The 19,049-nt window shown below is 43.5% G+C and overlaps 3 protein-coding genes across 3 annotated transcripts; 2 read left to right on the top strand and 1 right to left on the bottom strand.

The window, feature by feature from the left end:
* Nucleotides 1–2,932: 2,932 nt before the first annotated feature.
* Nucleotides 2,933–9,013, bottom strand: LOC139215814 (uncharacterized). The gene is made up of 6 exons (XM_070846844.1): nucleotides 8,982–9,013; nucleotides 8,284–8,647; nucleotides 7,812–7,899; nucleotides 6,541–6,659; nucleotides 3,179–3,414; nucleotides 2,933–2,984 (listed from the first exon to the last, which is right to left on the bottom strand). The coding sequence occupies exons 1-6, from the start codon at nucleotides 9,011–9,013 to the stop codon at nucleotides 2,933–2,935; spliced, it is 891 nt and encodes a 296-aa protein (XP_070702945.1).
* A 757-nt stretch (nucleotides 9,014–9,770) lies between these two features.
* oscp1a (organic solute carrier partner 1a) lies at nucleotides 9,771–13,850 on the top strand. Its single transcript, XM_070846843.1, has 11 exons — nucleotides 9,771–9,882; nucleotides 10,083–10,112; nucleotides 10,455–10,609; nucleotides 10,877–11,044; nucleotides 11,252–11,332; nucleotides 11,438–11,541; nucleotides 11,825–11,953; nucleotides 12,045–12,099; nucleotides 12,983–13,128; nucleotides 13,220–13,280; nucleotides 13,725–13,850. The coding sequence occupies exons 1-11, from the start codon at nucleotides 9,771–9,773 to the stop codon at nucleotides 13,848–13,850; spliced, it is 1,167 nt and encodes a 388-aa protein (XP_070702944.1).
* A 1,120-nt stretch (nucleotides 13,851–14,970) lies between these two features.
* On the top strand, nucleotides 14,971–16,896 carry lsm10 (LSM10, U7 small nuclear RNA associated). The gene is made up of 2 exons (XM_070846953.1): nucleotides 14,971–15,080; nucleotides 15,901–16,896. The coding sequence occupies exon 2, from the start codon at nucleotides 15,939–15,941 to the stop codon at nucleotides 16,350–16,352; it is 414 nt and encodes a 137-aa protein (XP_070703054.1). The 5' UTR covers nucleotides 14,971–15,080; nucleotides 15,901–15,938; the 3' UTR covers nucleotides 16,353–16,896.
* The last annotated feature ends 2,153 nt before the right edge of the window (nucleotides 16,897–19,049 follow it).

Below are 19,049 nucleotides of genomic sequence, written 5' to 3' on the forward strand. Positions count from 1 at the left end.
GAAAATGATCTTCAGGACTTCATCAAAATCAATGTGTTGCCAAAACATCCAGTGACTATCCCTAATGTAAATATGTTTTTGGGTAGGCAACCAAATCCCAGCATGCAGATCAAAATACCGGAGTCCCATTTTAAGTTGCTTTTCCAAGTTCCAAACTTGACATGTAGCAAGTGGTCCTCCATATAAAGATAAGCTTTCATGTGTTCCAGGAATAGAGATAGCAGATACTGGAGTGTCATCAGGTATAGACTTCATCCAGTTCAGATTATAAAGTCTGGGATCTATTTCTGGGTTATCATTGAAACCAGGTCCTGGTGCAATTGTTGGTTTTGAATCTTGACCAGATGTTGGTGATTCTGGTGCAGGCACTGGTTTAGGTATTGGTTCTGAATCCTGTCCGGATGATGGTGATTCTGCTGCAGGGACTTGTTCAGGTGTTGATTCTGAATCTTGTACAGATATTGGCGATACTGGTGCAGATGCTGTTTCAGAGGAAAGTTCAGAATCCTGCCCAGATGATGCCGATTCTGGTGCTGGTGCTGGGTTAGGTGTTGGTTCTGTGTCCCGTCCAAATGTTGCAGGCCCTGGTTTAGGCCGTAGTTCAGATGTTGGCTCTAAACCTGTCCCAGATGCTGGTGATTCTGATGCATGTGGTGGTCCATGTGTTGATTCTGTGTCCTTCTCAGATGTTCGTGATTCAGGAACTGGTTCAGGTGTTGGTTCTGAATCTTTCCCAGATGTTGGTGAATCTGTCATGAGTGTTGGTTCAGGTGTTGGCTGTGCAATCTGACTAGATGTTTGTGATTCTGTTGCAGGATCTGGTTCTAATGTTGGCTCTAAAACTCGGTCAGAGTTTGGTGATTCTGATGCAGGCGCTGGTTCAGGTGTTAGCTCTGAATCCTTCCCAGATGTTAGTGGTTCTGGTGCAGGTGCTGGTTCAGGTGTCAGTTCTGAATCCTGCCCAGATGCTGGTGATTCTGTCGCAGGCGCAGGATAAGATGTTGGCTCTGAAACTTGGCCAGATGTTGGTGATTCTGATGCAGGTGCTGATTCATGTGTTGGTTCTGAATCCTTCCCAGATGTTGGGGATTCTGGTGTAAGTGCTGGTTCAGGTGTCAGTTCTGAATCCTGCCCAGATGATGGTGATTGTGGTTTAGGTGCTGATTCAGAGGAGAGTTTGGCATCCTGTCCAGATGTTAGTGATTCTGTTACAGGCACTGGTAGAGGTGTTGGTTCCAAATCCTTCCCAGATGTTAGTACTTCTGGTGCTGATACTGGTTTTGCCACTGGCTCGGAAACTACTTCTGATGTTGGTGGTTCTGGTGATGCAGCTGCTGGTTCAGGTGTTGGTTCTGTGTCATGCCCAGATGTTGGTAATTGTGGTGCAGGTGCTGGTTCAGAGGAAGGTTCAGAATCCTGCCCAAGTGTTTTTGATTCTGTTGCGGGCCCTGGTTCAGGTGTTCGTCCTAAGTCTTGCCCAGATGTTGGGTCAGGTGTTGGTTCTGTGTCCTTCTTGGATGTTGGTGATTCGGGCACTGGTCCAATTGTCAGTTCTGGTTCAGGTGTTGGTTCTGAATCCTGCCCAGATGTTGTTGATTCTGTGTTCTTCTTGGATGTTGGGGATTCAGGCACTGGTTTAATTGTTGGTTCTGAATCTTGCTCAGATGTTGGTGATTGTGGTGCAGGTATTGGTTCAGAGGGAGGTTCAGATTCCTGCCCAGATATTTGTGATTCTGTTGCAGGTGCTGGTTTAGAGGAGGGTTCAGAGTTCTGCCTAGATGTTAGTGATTCGGGTGCTGGGGTTGGTTTAGGTGTTGTTCCAGTGTCCTGTCCAGATATTGGTAATTCTGGTTCAGGCATTGGTCCTAAATCTTGCCCAAATGTTGGTGATTCTGATGCAAGTAGTGGGTTGTGTGTTGATTGGTTCTTCTCGATTGCTGGTGATTCAGGCAGTGGTTCAGGTACTGAATCATGCGCAGATGTTGGTGATTGTGGTGTAGGTGCTAGTTCAGAGGTGGGTTCAGTATCCTGCTCAGATGTTGGTGATTCTGTTGCCGGCTCTGGGTCAGGCACTGGCTCTGAAACTTGTCCAGATGTTGGTGATGTTGGTGATGCAGGTGCTGATTCAGAGGAGGGTTCTGCATCCTGCCTGGATGTTGGAGACTCTGGTGCAGGTGCTGGTTTATAGGAGAGTTTAGAATCATGCCCAGATGTTGCTGATTCTGGTGCTGACACTGGTTCAGCCACTGGCTCGGAAACTTGTCCTGATGTTGGTGGTTCTGGTGATGCAGCTGCTGATTCAGGTGTTGGTTCTGTCTCCTGCCCAGATGTTGGTAATCGTGGTGCAGGTGCTGGTTCAGAGGCAGGTTCAGAATCCTGCCCAGATGTTTGTGTTTCTGTTTCTGAGGAAGCTGCTGGTTCAGATGTTTGCTCTGCACCCTGACCAGGTGTTAGTGATTCTGTCACAGGCGCAGGATAAGATGTTGGTTCTGAATCCTTCCCAGATGTTGGGGATTCTGGTGCAGGTGCTGGTTCAGGTGTCAGGTCTGAATCCTGCCCAGATGCTGGTGATTCTGGTGTAGGTGCTGGTTCAGAGGAAGGTTCAGAATCCTGCCCAGATGATGGCGATTCTGTCACAGGCACAGGATAAGATGTTGGCTCTGAAACTTGGCCAGATGTTGGTGATTCTGATGCAGGCGCTGATTCAGAGGAGAGTTCAGAGTCCTGCCTAGATGTTAGTGATTCTAGTGTAGGTGCTGGTTTGGGTGTTGATTCTGTGTCCTTCCCAGATGTTGGGGATACTGGTGTACGTGCTGGTTCAGAGGAAGGTTCAGAATCCTGCCCAGATGATGGTGATTCTGTCACAGGCGCAGAATAAGATGTTGGCTCTGAAACTTGGCCAGTTGTTGGTGATTCTGATGTAGGTGCTGGTTCAGATGTCAGTTCTGAATCCTGCCCAGATGCTGGTGATTCTGGTGTAGGTGCTGGTTCAGAGGAGACTACAGAGTTCTGCCTAGATGTTAGTGATTCTAGTGTAGGTGCTGGTTCGGGTGTTAATTCTGTGTCCTGCCCAGATGTTGGTGATTCTGATGCAACCGTTGGTTCAGGTGGTGATTCTGTGTCTGTCTCAGATATTGATGATTCAGGCATTGGTTCAGGCATGTGTCCTAAATCTTGCCCTGATGTTGGTGATTCTGTTGCAGGCCATGGTTCAGCAGTTGGTCCAAAATCTTTCTCAGATTTTGGTGATTCTGATGCAGATGCTGATTCAGGTGTTGATTCTGAATCCTGCTCAGATGTTAGTGGTTCTGGTTTAGGTGCTGATTCAGAGGAGAGTTTGGCATCCTTTCCAGATGTTAGTGATTCTGGTACAGGTGCTGGTACAGGGGTTGGTTCAGAAGGGGGTTCTGAATCCTGTCCAGGTGTTGATGATTTTTGCACATGCACTTGTTCAGGAGTTGGCTCCGAATCTTGCCCAGATGTTGGTGAATCTGTCATGAGTGTTGGTTCAGATGTTGGTTGTGCAATCTGACTAGATGTTTGTGATTCTGTTGCATGATCTGGTTCTAATGTTGGCTCTAAAACTTGTTCAAATTTTGGTGATTCTGATGCAGGTGCTGGTTCAGAGGAAGGTTCAGAATCCTGCCCAGATGATGGTGATTCTGGTGTAGGTGCTGGTTCAGAGGAAGGTTCAGAATCCTGCCCAGATGATGGTGATTCTGTCACAGGCGCAGGATAAAATGTTGGCTCTGAACCTTGGCCAGATGTTGGTGATTCTGATGCAGCCGCTGATTCATGTGTTGGTTCTGAATCCTTCCCAGATGTTGGGGATTCTGGTGCAGGTGCTGGTTCAGAGGAAGGTTCGGAATCCTGCCCAGGTGCTATTTCAGATGTCAGTTCTGAATCCTGCCCAGATGATAGTGATTCTGTCACAAGCGCAGGATAAGATGTTGGCTCTGAAACTTGGCCAGATGTTGGTGATTCTAATGCAGGCGCTGATTCATGTGTTGGTTCTGAATCCTTCCCAGATGTTGGGGATTCTGGTGCAGGTGCTGGTTCAGAGGAAGGTTCAGAATCCTGCCTAGATGCTGGTGATTCTGGTGTAGGTGCTGGTTCAGAGGAAGGTTCAGAATCCTGCCCAGATGATTGTGATTCTGTCACAGGCGCAGGATAAAATGTTGGCTCTGAAACTTGGCCAGATGTTGGTGATTCTAATGCAGGCGCTGATTCAGAGGAGAGTTCAGAGTCCTGCCTAGATGTTAGTGATTCTAGTGTAGGTGCTGGTTCGGGTGTTAATTCTGTGTCCTTCCCAGATGTTGGGGATTCTGGTGTAGGTGCTGGTTCAGAGGAAGGTTCAGAATCCTGTCCAGATGATGGTGATTCTGTCACAGGCGCAGGATAAAATGTTGGCTCTGAACCTTGGCCAGATGTTGGTGATTCTGATGCAGCCGCTGATTCATGTGTTGGTTCTGAATCCTTCCCAGATGTTGGGGATTCTGGTGCAGGTGCTGGTTCAGAGGAAGGTTCAGAATCCTGCCCAGATGCTGGTGATTCTGGTGTAGGTGCTGGTTCAGAGGAAGGTTCAGAATCCTGCCCAGATGATTGTGATTCTGTTACAGGCGCAGGATAAGATGTTGGCTCTGAACCTTGGCCAGATGTTGGTGATTCTGACGCAGGCGCTGATTCGTGTGTTGGTTCTGAATCCTTCCCAGATGTTGGTGATTCTGACGCAGGCGCTGATTCAGAGGAGAGTTCAGAGTCCTGCCTAGATGTTAGTGATTCTAGTGTAGGTGCTGGTTCGGGTGTTAATTCTGTGTCCTTCCCAGATGTTGGGGATTCTGGTGTAGGTGCTGGTTCAGAGGAAGGTTCAGAATCCTGCCCAGATGATGGTGATTCTGGTGTAGGTGCTGGTTCAGAGGAAGGTTCAGAATCCTGTCCAGATGATGGTGATTCTGTCACAGGCGCAGGATAAAATGTTGGCTCTGAACCTTGGCCAGATGTTGGTGATTCTGATTCAGCCGCTGATTCATGTGTTGGTTCTGAATCCTTCCCAGATGTTGGGGATTCTGGTGCAGGTGCTGGTTCAGAGGAAGGTTCAGAATCCTGCCCAGATGCTGGTGATTCTGGTGTAGGTGCTGGTTCAGAGGAAGGTTCAGAATCCTGCCCAGATGATTGTGATTCTGTCACAGGCGCAGGATAAGATGTTGGCTCTGAACCTTGGCCAGATGTTGGTGATTCTGACGCAGGCGCTGATTCGTGTGTTGGTTCTGAATCCTTCCCAGATGTTGGGGATTCTGGTGCAGGTGCTGGTTCAGAGGAAGGTTCAGAATCCTGCCCAGATGCTGGTGATTCTGGTGTAGGTGCTGGTTCAGAGGAAGGTTCAGAATCCTGCCCAGATGATTGTGATTCTGTCACAGGCGCAGGATAAAATGTTGGCTCTGAAACTTGGCCAGATGTTGGTGATTCTGATGCAGGCGCTGATTCGTGTGTTGGTTCTGAATCCTTCCCAGATGTTGGGGATTCTGGTGCAGGTGCTGGTTCAGAGGAAGGTTCAGAATCCTGCCTAGATGCTGGTGATTCTGGTGTAGGTGCTGGTTCAGAGGAAGGTTCAGAATCCTGCCCAGATGATTGTGATTCTGTTACAGGCGCAGGATAAGATGTTGGCTCTGAACCTTGGCCAGATGTTGGTGATTCTGATGCAGGCGCTGATTCAGAGGAGAGTTCAGAGTCCTGCCTAGATGTTAGTGATTCTAGTGTAGGTGCTGGTTCGGGTGTTAATTCTGTGTCCTTCCCAGATGTTGGGGATACTGGTGTAGGTGCTGGTTCAGAGGAAGGTTCAGAATCCTGCCCAGATGATGGTGATTCTGTCACAGGCGCAGGATAAAATGTTGGCTCTGAAACTTGGCCAGATGTTGGCGATTCTGATGCAGGCGCTGATTCATGTGTCAGTTCTGAATCCTTCCCAGATGTTGGGGATTCTGGTGTAGGTGCTGGTTCAGAGGAGACTTCAGAGTCCTGCCCAGATGATAGTGATTCTAGTGTAGGTGCTGGTTCGGGTGTTAATTCTGTGTCCTGCCCAGATTCAGGTGTTGGTTCAGGCATGTGTCCTAAATCTTGCCCTGATGTTGGTGATTCTGTTGCAGGCCATGGTTCAGCAGTTGGTCCAAAATCTTTCTCTGATTTGGGTGATTCTGATGCAGACGCTGATTCAGGTGTTGATTCTGAATCCTGCCCAGATGTTAGTGGTTCTGGTGTAGGTGTTGATTCAGAGGAGGATTTGGTGTCCTGCCCAGATGTTAGTGGTTCTGGCGCAGGTGATGGTTCAGGCGTCAGTTCTGAATCCTGCCCAGATGTTAGTGGTTCTGGTGTAGGTGCTGATTCAGAGGAGGATTTGGTGTCCTGCCCAGATGTTAGTGGTTCTGGCGCAGGTGATGGTTCAAGCGTCAGTTCTGAATCCTGCCCAGATGTTAGTGGTTCTGGTGTAGGTGCTGATTCAGAGGAGGATTTGGTGTCCTGCCCAGATGTTAGTGGTTCTGGTGCAGGTGATGGTTCAGGTGTCAGTTCTGAATCCTGCCCAGATGATGGTGATTGTGGTTTAGGTGCTGATTCAGAGGAGAGTTTGGCATCCTTTCCAGATGTTAGTGATTCTGATACAGGTGCTGGAACAGGGGTTGGTTCAGAAGGGGGTTCTGAATCCTGTCCAGGTGTTGATGATTTTTGCACATGCACTTGTTCAGGAGTTGGCTCCGAATCTTGCCCAGATGTTGGTGAATCTGTCATGAGTGTTGGTTCAGATGTTGGTTGTGCAATCTGACTAGATGTTTGTGATTCTGTTGCATGATCTGGTTCTAATGTTGGCTCTAAAACTTGTTCAGATTTTGGTGATTCTGATGCAGGTGCTGATTCAGCGGAGGGTTTGGTGTCCTGCCCAGATGTTAGTGGTTCTGGTGCAGGTGCTAGTTCAGATGTCAGTTCTGAATCCTGCCCAGATGCTGGTGATTCTGTCGCAGGCACAGGATAAGATGTTGGCTCTGAAACTTGGCCAGATGTTGGTGATTCTGATGCAGGCGTTGATTCATGTGTTGGTTCTGAATCCTTCCCAGATGTTGGGGATTCTGGTGTAGGTGCTGGTTCAGAGGAAGGTTCAGAATCCTGCCTAGATGATGGTGATTCTGTCACAGGTGCAGGATAAGATGTTGGCTCTGAAACTTGGCCAGATGTTGGTGATTCTGATGCAGATGCTGGTTTAATTGTTTGTTCTGAATTTTGCCCAGGCGTTGGTGACCTCAATGTTGATGATGCTATTGTAGGCCATGGTTCAGCAATTGGTCCAAAATCTTTCTCAGATTTTGGTGATTCTGATGTAGGCAATGGTCCAGGTGTTGGTTCTGAACCCTGCCCAGATGTTGTTAATTCTGGTGCAGATGTTGGTTCAGAGGAGAGTTCAGAGTCCTGCCTAGATGTTAGTGATTCTAGTGTAGGTGCTGGTTCAGGTGTTGGGTCTGAATCTTGCCCTGATGTTGGTGATTCTGTTGCAGATGCTGGTTCAGAGGAGGGTTCAAAGTCCTTCCCAGATGTAGGTGATTCTGTCGCTGGCCCTATTTCAGTCATTGGTCTTACATCTTGCCCCGATGATGGTGATTCTGATTCAGGCTGTAAAACCTGCTCAGTTGGTGATGTTTCTGGTGCAGATGATGTTTCAGAGGATGTTTCTGAATACTTCCCGGATTTCCATGATGCTGTTTCAGGTATAGTGTCAGGTTCGGGTGATGTCCCAACGTCCTGTTTAGGTCGTTTTCCTTTTCCTGAACCTTCACCACAATTGCATGGTTTGAGTTGAATGATGTTTTTAATAAGATCAGCACTTGGGAAGTTCACACATAAGACACCTAAGCAACCCTGATTTAATGAACTTTTCTTATGTTGCACCACAAAGTGACTGAGCTTCTTGTTAACTGTTTTAGCCAGTGTTGTAGGACTTTGAAGAATTGATGCTGCACTGTCACTCAGCACAATGTGATGGCCACAGAGGTGTGACTTGATTCGCTGTATTTGGCCTTCAACATTATTCAGCTTGTCATATTCAAAGAAAAATGATTTATGGTTTTCTGTTCCAGCATGGTAGGTGTCACTCTGGAGGAAAACAATCTTGCCTCTTGCCTCTTGCAAGTTTGGTACTGACAACTTAGTCCACATTTTATTTCTGAATTTTTCGAGTAATGCCTTCATCAGTTCTTTGACTTTTGTCTTGTAAAACCCATGTATTGTCATTTTCAAAAGCACAGTCTCACTACCATGGTCTTTTAAGAAACTGAAAATGATCTTCAGGACTTCACCAAAATCAGTGTGTTGCCAAAACATCCAGTGACTATCCCTAATATAAATATGTTTTTGGTTAGGCAACCAAATCCCAGCATGTAGATCAAAATACCGGAGTCCCATTTTAAGTTGCTTTTCCAAGTTCCAAACTTGACATGTAGCAAGTGGTCCTCCATATAAAGATAAGCTTTCATGTGTTCCAGGAATGGAGATAGCAGATACTGGAGTGTCATCAGGTATAGACTTCATCCAGTTCAGATTATAAAGTCTAGGATCTACTTCTGGGTTATCATTGAAACCTCTCCATGAAGCTGAGCAGGAGGTTATTCTGGTGGGGGAGGGGAGGACATAATACTTGGTATCAAAATTTTAATATCAGAGACAAGCACAAGTATTTCTTTAACAACAAATAAAAAACAAGAAAACTGTCTAAATATGAAAGGAAATTTTACCTAAGTTTATAAAGTGCATTATTTTATGCAGAATTATCAATATCAGGTTTGACTTACATAGAGAGAAGCCAGAGGTAATGATGGATCTCCATAATTGGGTTGTTGGCTAATCTACGGTCCGGTGAGCTCAGTCAGGATTGTTCAGATCTCTTCCCCTTATGTATTCACATTTTTTTCCTTAACTGTTAATTTTCAAAATATTCCACTTGCCTTGAAAAGCTTTCACCGCTGAACATGACCATGCCGAATAGGCAATTGTCTCCCTTGGAGTGAGCTGCTGTGAGAATTAAGATAAACTCTCATTTGCATGTTTTTACTCTCTAATCTTTCATTTGGAGTTGGAGGGAGGGACAGAAAGAGACAAAGACGTGGACATTGTAAACGTTGTGAACAGATCAGAACAGTGGAGTTAGTAAAATGTGCCTTCAGGGACAGTCATAAAGATACACAAGTCAAGTAAGCTTTGCATACACTACATTTAGAATTCAACTGACACCTAAACTAAATGGTTATAAAGTTTTTAGCTTTTTGAGGACAGTCAATTATATTGCAACAAATGTCAGTGTGCAATATTGTGTGCGCACATTTTGTACTTTTCAGCTGCTTTCAGTGGTTTGGATTATACAGTGCTTAGTTTGAAAACAAATGTGTGTCATTTTGGGAAATACACTTATGTATAGCTGTTCACCGTCTGTGGTTGGTTGTGCTGTGCTGTCACATCATCCTTATCCCGGCCAGTAAGCTTGTGCCTGGCCTCTGCTGATCCTCTTCCTGACCACCTGTTGCATCTTAGTGCGACAGGTCATTTGCAGAGGAATGATCAGCTAAGACATAACATGGACAATTTGTTACCAGTGGCAATTCACAACAGGAACAATCTGATAAAGCCTTTGAGATGACAAGAGTGCTTTTTATCTGCTAGAGGCTCAACTGCTTCTAACACCTACTTTTTCTCCAGCTTCTGCCTCTAGGAGTTAATCCCGTCTTTGTCTTTGCAAGATGTCTGTGCGAACTCTCCCCCTGGTTTTCATTAATCTTGGTGGAGAAATGCTTTACATACTGGACCAACGCCTCCGAGCGCAAAACACGTCCGAGGACAATTCTGAGAAAGGTAGAGGTGGTTAGAGAGCTGACAGGCTTGGTAGGTGTGTACGTGTTTAGCCCCCATTCACCCGTCCTCCTGACAAGCTGTAGCTGTCAGATGTCAGCTTATAAACTGAACATGTGCATCTCATATTTCTTGTCATATTCTCCCAAATGACAAGTCTATTTTCTTTCTTTTCTTTCTTGGGAAACCTAACGTGGATGCAGGAGTGTGGTCAGAGAATGACAGAAAAAGAGGTATCCATGCCATACTTAGCAGATTACTGTTTAGCAATCTCCTTCTGCCCCTGTAGTGTCCACTCTTAGCTGTAATGCTATTTACTTTACACTGAGGTCCACTGTGTGATACAGTCGTACTCTCTAGAAAATGCTGCTCCAAACAGCCAAAACACAGTAGCGACATTTGGTTAAAAGTATGTTAAGACAAGAATCTGACTTTTTGGCATCTGTTTTACCATAAAATAGGGTATATGGTCATATGAATATCACTATTTTCATTCCATATACAATAAACCTAAAAGTTTCAATAGTAAATTCTAGGCATGATTAACCACCTCTCTGTTTCTGTTTACTTCATAGTCATGAATGACATCGTTGGGACCCTGTTCAGTAAAGCCTTTATGGATGAACTTCTCAAACCTCAGCAGCTGTATTCAAACAGGACACTGAAAACAGTGCTAAACCGGATAGCGCACGCCTCCATCATGAGGCTGAACCCGGCCAGCATGGACAGGGTACGTACGAGAAGCTGATCATTTAAATTATGATTTTATAGTATAATATGCTGGACTCCAAATTACATCTTCAAGATTGTCTGGCTTGGTCTTACTTTCTTTCATGTTTCCAGGATTTTATCAGTTAAAATGTTCAGATTTTATTGATTTAAGGTCAGGTCTCAAGTCCAAATCTTACATTAAGTTAAGTGAAGTAGTTTTGTTTGATTGCAGGGGTGACATGTTCTTTAACTTAACGTCTTTTTCCTTTTTTTCCCCCTCCTGTAGCTTTATGAGCTGATGATCATGGCGTTCAAATATCAGCTCTTCCTTTGTCCACGGCCAAAAGACTTGCTGCTCATCACTTACAATCACATAGACAGCATCAGGGAATTTGTGAAACACACTCCTGCGGTCGTGAATCAAGTGGACGAGACACACAGGAAGATCATTGAAGTACGCTGAGAGCTGTTATTAAATCATATTCCATTACTGAAAGCCTCTTTTTAAAATGTTCAACTACAGCTGCCACACACACACACACATATTACCAGGACACGGCGGCCTTTATAGTCCGTATACTATCTGGATTCCAGCTGTCAGTTTTTATTGCCTGTACTATATAAGTATATCCTGTGTGACCTTTTGTTCCTCTTGTTGCAGGTTTACTCATCTTTTTCAGAAGGTGAATTCCAGCTTCTCAGACAAACGCTGCTCATATTTTTTCAAGACATGCATGTTCGCGTGAGTCCTCTGCTTTTGCTAACTCATCCCTCCATACAAGTGAGATGGAAACACAACACCTTTTTTTTTCTACGAGCTTTTTCATATGTTATTTCTTCCTCTTAGGTGTCGCTTTTCCTCAAAATTAAAGTCCAAAATCCCAACGGACGTTTTGTCCTATCGACATCAGGCCCAGTGCCTCATGGGATAGAAGTTCCAGGGCTTATTAGGTGGGTAGATGACGGACAGCAACAAGGCACTGAATGTGTCCTGATAGTAAGAAATAGTAAGAAACCCATCAAATGTTTTGCTCCAGCTATCTTTTACATGTAAACAAGTGATGTAACATGATCCAAAGTGCCGCCCCTCTTTTCTATTTCACATGCAGCATCTATTCCATTAGCACTCAACAACCACAGATCGAGTGACAAGCTGACGTGTCTTCATTAGAAAACTTTCTTGTATTTAGTCTCAGATTTCCAGAGTGTCGTCATCTGCTTCCTGTTTCCGCAGGACGTTTAATAATAAGGGCAGAGAAGTTAGACGAAGTGAATTCCCCACGGGGGGAAGTTACACCAGCCCCATCAGAGAGGGATCCTTTGACCTGCATGGAGACAGAGTCATCAGACTGGGCATGGACATGTATGGTACTACACCACACATACTGTAGGTTATGTGGGTGACAGAATAGAGTGGAATGAAGCTAACACAGCTGTGTGTCATGAATTTAAAGGTACACTGTGAACCACCCAGAGGAGACACACACATCCAAGGCTCCTTCTGTCAAGGTAATAAAAGGACATTTTCATCAGTGCTGTTGGTGAATGTTGTCAACTGAAGAAATAAACACCTCAGCTTGTGCTGTATGGACACAGAAAACTGAGTTCTCCTGCTGCAAAATCAGTTGTACTTCCTGGTCACCAGCGCTGTCATTTGAGTCATCATGACCAGGAAGAACTACAGGCTCTGTAACCTCAGCTAATCAGCCTGTTCGGCTGCAGTCAATTACAGCGTGGGTTACAGCAGGTTTAAGACACTTCAGCATTGGCTTCACTTTTCAGACCTGGGAGCTACGTCCACTTCTTTACATACAGTCTACAGTTTACAGAGCGGAGCAGAGGACCGGAGAGGATTTGGGGGGTTGGGAGTCAGAAGCTTGTGGGCAATGCATCATGGTAAATGTAGGCACTGGCGTCATGGAGCCTGAGAACTCAGCTGTCTTTATCAATGCAGCATGCACTGAGGTATTTATTGCTTCAATGGACTATCAACACTTATTGGACACTCACATAAAAAGCGTCAAGCAGACTTCTGCTGTGGTGCATGCTGCCTGACTGCCGTGGATGGTTTACTGAACAGACTTAATTAATTTCTCCCTACATAATATAGTTGCACAGCTCCTCAGGCAACCTATAGTGGATTGAAATGAATAAGGCCATTTAAAAACATTTATAGCTTTGCTTTAAGAAAACATAACCTAAAGAGTTTGTTTCTGCATAACACTTACCTTCATTTGTGATGCTTAAAGTACATTTTGGTGATAATTTTGTGCTGTTTCCACTTAGTAAAGGATGTGGATACTGTTAACTCACTGCACGATTCTCTCAGTCACCTCACATCTTTTTGCTCTTGAGTTTGCATTACTTACTGTTCTCCTCCACCCTGCTGCAGACACACGACACTCCCAACCTTCTGGCCAAAGAGGAGCTGAACCTGCTGGCTCGCCTGATGGGCAGCGTGAAGGCTGAGAGCACGGCCAAAGCTGAAACTGGCTTTAGGATCAACCTGTTTTCTACCGATGAAGAGGAGGAGGAGGCGTGAGTGCTTTTATTCTCTTTACTCATTCTCTGTATTTATATATTTATATATATTAATTTCCACAAATATGACTTTTATTTTGGTTAACAGGGGAGCTTCAGGTGGAGCTGAGGAGTCCTTGTTTGGAGTGATAAATATTCAAGCGATGCAGGTACAGCAGGGGACTGTGGACCGCTGCCAGCCAGCGTTTAGTTATAGTTAGTTATGTAAGCGACTTCTGAACCTGAGAATGGACTTAAAACATCTTAAAAACTCAAAGTATTAAAGGTTTCATACCATGCAAAATGCACTTTTTAATGTATTTTAACTTAAAAAAATGTGTGGAACAGCTGCGCCAGCCACATCTGCTATGACACGAACTATTTAGACCTACAAGTATACAAGTATGGACCTGAAAATGAGCAGAATATGGGAATATGGGAATATATACACACCTACTTAGGCTGACATCTATTGACGTAGTTCTAAAATTGTACCAGACATTATTATTATAGGTGGATTAAACATGATATTTTTCTTTACAGACTGTAGTTAAGCTATTGTTAACCATTTGTTAGGAGTTTTAAGAGACATGTTGGGGTTTTGTTTTAATCAGGATGAACAGGCTGCGTCTGAGCTGGCACGAATCGCCGGACAGTTTGCGGATGATGAGGAAGAGCTGCATGAAAATCCCAGCGGTAACAAAGGAGACGACCTGCTGGCCATGATGGACGACCTCTGACCCTGTGTGGTGTAGTTTCAATGAAACCGTCAGTGAAACCGTCAGTGAAACCGTCAGTTTCACGACTTTATTGTATCAACATTGCTGCCTCACTCTTAACCTCAGGTAAAATCAACACATTTGTCAATGTGAGCTCCTGTTTAATCTGTAAAATATGCCGTTACTGATGAATTCAGTTCAACGCTTTCAGCAGATTAGAAAGGAGGATAAATATAAAATAATTTGTAGCATCTATGCACCTGATATTAGACAAAAACTCTTTATTGTATTTGACTATATTTTAAATTGCTAGCACTCATAAAAGTACCATATGAATGGTATTGGAATCATATGTATTTTCTATGAAATAATTTTCAATAAAGCATTTATTCATTTTTTTGTTTGTGTTCTGTTTTTTCACACGTCGACTAAAAGAATCATTCTAATGCAGGCATCCTAATAGTTTTCCAGGAGAGTCAGAAATTATTTAATTTCTCTGTTATTCATCCATTTTAGAATTGAAAATTGTTAACCAGATCACATCAGGATCTGGAGATTTAGGCAAATATGGTGCATACTAATTTCCTGAAGGATATCTGAAATACATTTCTTATGCATTATGAATAACTTATGGAAAATATCATGATAAATTAAATGATGTGTGTTGATACATTGTGTGCAAATTTACAATATCATCTTTGCCTTGTATTTATTTAGTTTTCAGGAATTTTAATGTATCATGTATTTATTGCTGTTTTATGTACTTTACATAATGCTTCTGAACGTGATTATGATCCTTGATTATTCTCCACACAATTTATTTAATTCATCATGATTCTGTTTTATATGTTTTGCATGTGAGGCCGCCAAAGAGCTTTTTAAACGGCCCCCTGCGTAATTGTGCATAAATACAATGAATATGCAAAGTTTTTACAGATGGATATAAACCTGCATCAAATGAGAGTATATATTGTTTTGTAAATTAAATAAGGGACTTTAAACATTGATATATTAAGGTTTAACCCCCCCTGTACTGTGTATTAGTGTGTTTCCTGGAGTTGCCTACAGAGGACGGTGTCGTTCCATATGGACGCAAATTTGCGACGCAACGTGCAACGTCATCACGCTGCACTTCCTGGTCCGGGCGTCTTGCGGGAAAACCAACTTGTTAAACATCTCTGAACTGTTAAACACCACCTGCTAAGATTGTGCGCGGTCTTTTACATGAAATAAGGATTCAAACTAATGCAGGTAAAGGCAAGACAATAAATGTCAGCGTTACGGCATGGTATTTGCTCTTTAGAGGCTCTGTCGTACTTAAATTGGCCGCTGCTAAAGCTAACGGTGAAGCTAATTCATCTTTCACCAGACTCCTTTGATAAAACCGGTAATTTTGAGGTGAAGATACTTATATGAAATCATTCCTGCTGTGTGGTTCTTGCCAGACTGTACTGAGGTTTTATTTAGTTTTTATCTCTCAGAGTGATAATATCTTGCCCTTTTTCCGTCCTGACTAAAAATATCTTGTGGTTTTGCCTCCCACAATGACTGCTGAGTCTCTTAATAAGTTTCCCACTGGTAAATAGTCATTTCTGAGATGCTGACAGACTCTTAATCAGTTAGATTAGTGCTTAATTAAATGCAGGCGTGCCAAAGCCTGGTTAAGTACCTAGATTAGAGATATAAAGTGCTGTTTATTTTCAGTTTGATCAAAGTAAGTTCACATCTTAAACCTGTTCCCTGCTAGTATTTTCTAATTTGCATTGTTTGAAAATCAACAGTGTAGAAAAGATGGATGTTTTGCTGCTCCTCTAAATAGAATTGATGGGAAGTTTTCCTGGTTTCAGATTTCTGTTCACTTCAGTTTTACTGAAATGACCAGAATCAGTGGATTTCGTTTTCAGTTCAGCTCAGTAACAAGGCACAGTTAAATGTCAGCCATTACACAGAGAAGGACATCATACAAACATCAATAAAACATAACACACAATTAATAAGACTCCACAGTATTAATAATTCACTGTTTTGCTAATGGTTTTTATGACATTACCCAACTTCTGCTCTTCTGCAGGTACTCCTGACGTCTGGAGATCTTCATCATCAGAGTCCATGGAGCCACAGGAAGCTGAGTCTCCGCCGTCGGGCCCGGTGGCATCTGACGTTGTCACCTCCATCCGGGAGCGCACGATCGCAGAGAACAGCATGGTGGTCCTGCTGCAGGGTCTGCAGGGGGAGGTGACCACGGTGGACCTGAGGAACGAGAGCACGGCACGGGGCCGCGTGGTCAACGTGGACGCCTTCATGAACGTACGTCTGGAGGATGTACTGTACCGGGACAGACGAGGTCAGCTCACCCGGCTGCAGGACCTGTTTATCACCGGCAGGAACATCCGCTACGTCCACATCCCAGACCACATCGACATAATGAAGACCATACAGAGCCAGCTGACCAAGATCCACAGAGTCCGCAACTTTGCTAGTGATGGAGGAGGCAGAAAAGAGTACGCCAAGAAAAAAAAATAACTTTTTTGTTTTTGTAGAAGGATATAAAAATCTGGGTACTGCTAGTCCAAGGTCAGGACCAGTCCAAAAATACTCGGACAAACCAAGCAAGTTTTATTTTTGTATGATTTGAGGAGAAGCACAGCATAACGTCAGCAGTTTACAACCTTATGATAATTCAAGGGAAGAGAAAGAAAGAGAGACAAATAATCAAATATTCCTTCAAATGAATAAATGAATTGGTTGGAGCTGCTCACAGTTTATGTTAAAACTTGATCATAACCTGCAAGTTCAGGAGTCACAAGTTGGCATTAGAGCTGAACGATAGGTTGACTAATCAATGAACGCTGCTTGAAAAATGACTGAAATTATCAATAAGATACTTTTTCAGATGAATTTTTTTCTGTTAATCAGCTAATTGTTGCACCTCTACAGATATACATTAGTGAAGAAGCAGAAGACGTACACTGATACCAATAAATCTGCGGTAAGCTAATATTGGCCCGTTTATCAGTCAGGCTCTTGTTACTCTCGCTAATGAGTTGAACACTGTTTTTGGGTTTGAATGTTTGCAATTGACAAAAAAAAGTTGTCTTAATTTTTTTTTAACATTTTCTGAAATACATAAAGGATTAATTTATAAACATGCTTACAATTAAGTCATTGTCCACCTAAAAAGTTGTCTGTTCCACTTTATTAAAATGGAACTTATTATATTTAACAGTGCGTGCAGGTGTGGCCCCATGTCAGTGTGTTTGCTCTGCAGTAATCCTGGCATGCACCACAAAGCCCATCTGTCTGTCTGCCTGTGAAAGCAGCCCAAAGTTAATAGCTGCCCATATGCAGGAAAACATTAGTCATGATCAGTGCCAGTCTCATGGAGGGAAAAACAAGCAGACGTGTTTCCACAGCTTCCACCTCCCAAACATCTCTGCTGCGTGCATCAGCGAGCTGTCATCCTCCGCTCTGATTGGCTCTGTGGCATCCAGCCGGGCAGGATGGGACTCTGTTTAGCCAATGGAAACAAGCAGAGCGGGTGAAAGGAAGAGAGTGTTTCGCTTGGAAACTGCCGCCCCACTGTTCTGCCGATACACAAATACGATTGGGAATTTGAAGAATTTGTGAAGGGGTATGTTATTCCTACAGAGTGTCAGGAAGAGGACAGGCCTGACATAACACAGGCGGAGGCAGCTGGTGCAGATAAAGGCTGCACTGGAGCACATCCACCAGCCATATGATCTGAACTGAAGGAACCACTGCATTAAATTAAGAGCACTACACACACAGGAATGTCCCTCAGCAGTTGGACCATTGTTTTGGCTGCGGCCTTAGAGTGTTTTTAGGGACATATTTTTCTCTTGACTGAACCTAAAACCAACCTTGAGAGCATCTGAATGACAGCAGCCCACATAATGACCGCTTACTGCTTCGCTAAAAACACCACCGAGTGCCACATCAACACTCCCTGCACTCAAAATAGCACTTTACAGAGGCTCAACCGCATAAACAATTCTTTTACAACACAAAACACGGCGTGGTTTAGTGTCACAGACTCCACCAGTGGTCAGACAAGTGCTCAGATCCTGTACTTAAGTAAAAATGTACAGAAAGCATCAAAAGTAAAAGTACTTTACTTAAGTACATAAGTGCAATTCTGAGGTACTTAACATGAATATTTCTAGTTTGTTATTTTTTACTTGTATTCCACAAACTTTCTGAAGAAAATAGTGTACTTTTTACTTGACTACATTCATCTGACAAGCTTTAATTTTCGGATTAAACACGATAAATTTATAGTATACAACACGGTTTAAGAGGAAACAAGTGGTTCCCAACCTTTTTGCTTGTGAGCCCTTTTTTTATTATTTAAATAAGGATATTTGAGGCACAAAGAAGTTAAAATTTCCAATATTTTCCCCCCAAAATCAAAGAAAAGTTGATCATAATACAAATTTGTGTAGCAGGACAGTTTTCCTCTCCCATTAATCGTCTCAGGACCCCTCAGGTTTATCTCGTGACTCTTTGAGGGACCAGAAAATGTGTCTTAGGAACAGAAAGCAACTCAGATATCCGAAACGTAACAAGACGCTCCAACTAGACAGTAGGTTTTTTTTTAGCATGAGTCATGAAGCAAAAGGTCAGGAGCCATTGGATTCTTTTTTAAAAGTGCATTTGATCTACTTAAATTCCCGTTTCTTAACCTGCTGAAAGTTTTGTTGAGATTAAAATTGATTTTTCAGGAAGGACCAAGACAAATCAGCATAGTTACAACAATAAATACAAAATGTCCAGTTAAGATGCACAACAATGATGAGATGGAGTAGAAGTCTAAATTAATATAAAATGAAGATACAATGTACTTTATGACACTGCAGGAGTAAATTTTCTTCATTATTTTCCACCAAACAACAGCACCTGCTGGTCTTCACCGATCCGCTCCACTGTTTGTTTATTAAACTTTGATAGCTCTTTTTTCCTTTCCTCGACGCTGAGATTAAAATACAAAGAGCTCAATTAATCCTGGAGGCACCGCGGCCCTGTGCCCATGGCAGCCGACTAGCTATTTCCTGTTCCACCCTCCCGGCTTAACAGTGAACAGAGCTCACTGTGGTGAGAGAGATCAGCTCCCTCTGGTCAGCAGCGTGGCTCAAATGTGCACAGAAGCAGGAGAAAGGGTGATTTTGATTAAAAGTGAGGACTGGATAGGGTGGTTTACCT

The sequence above is a fragment of the Pempheris klunzingeri genome, chromosome 16 (genome assembly GCF_042242105.1).
Source record: "Pempheris klunzingeri isolate RE-2024b chromosome 16, fPemKlu1.hap1, whole genome shotgun sequence".
Classification (NCBI taxonomy): domain Eukaryota; kingdom Metazoa; phylum Chordata; class Actinopteri; order Acropomatiformes; family Pempheridae; genus Pempheris; species Pempheris klunzingeri.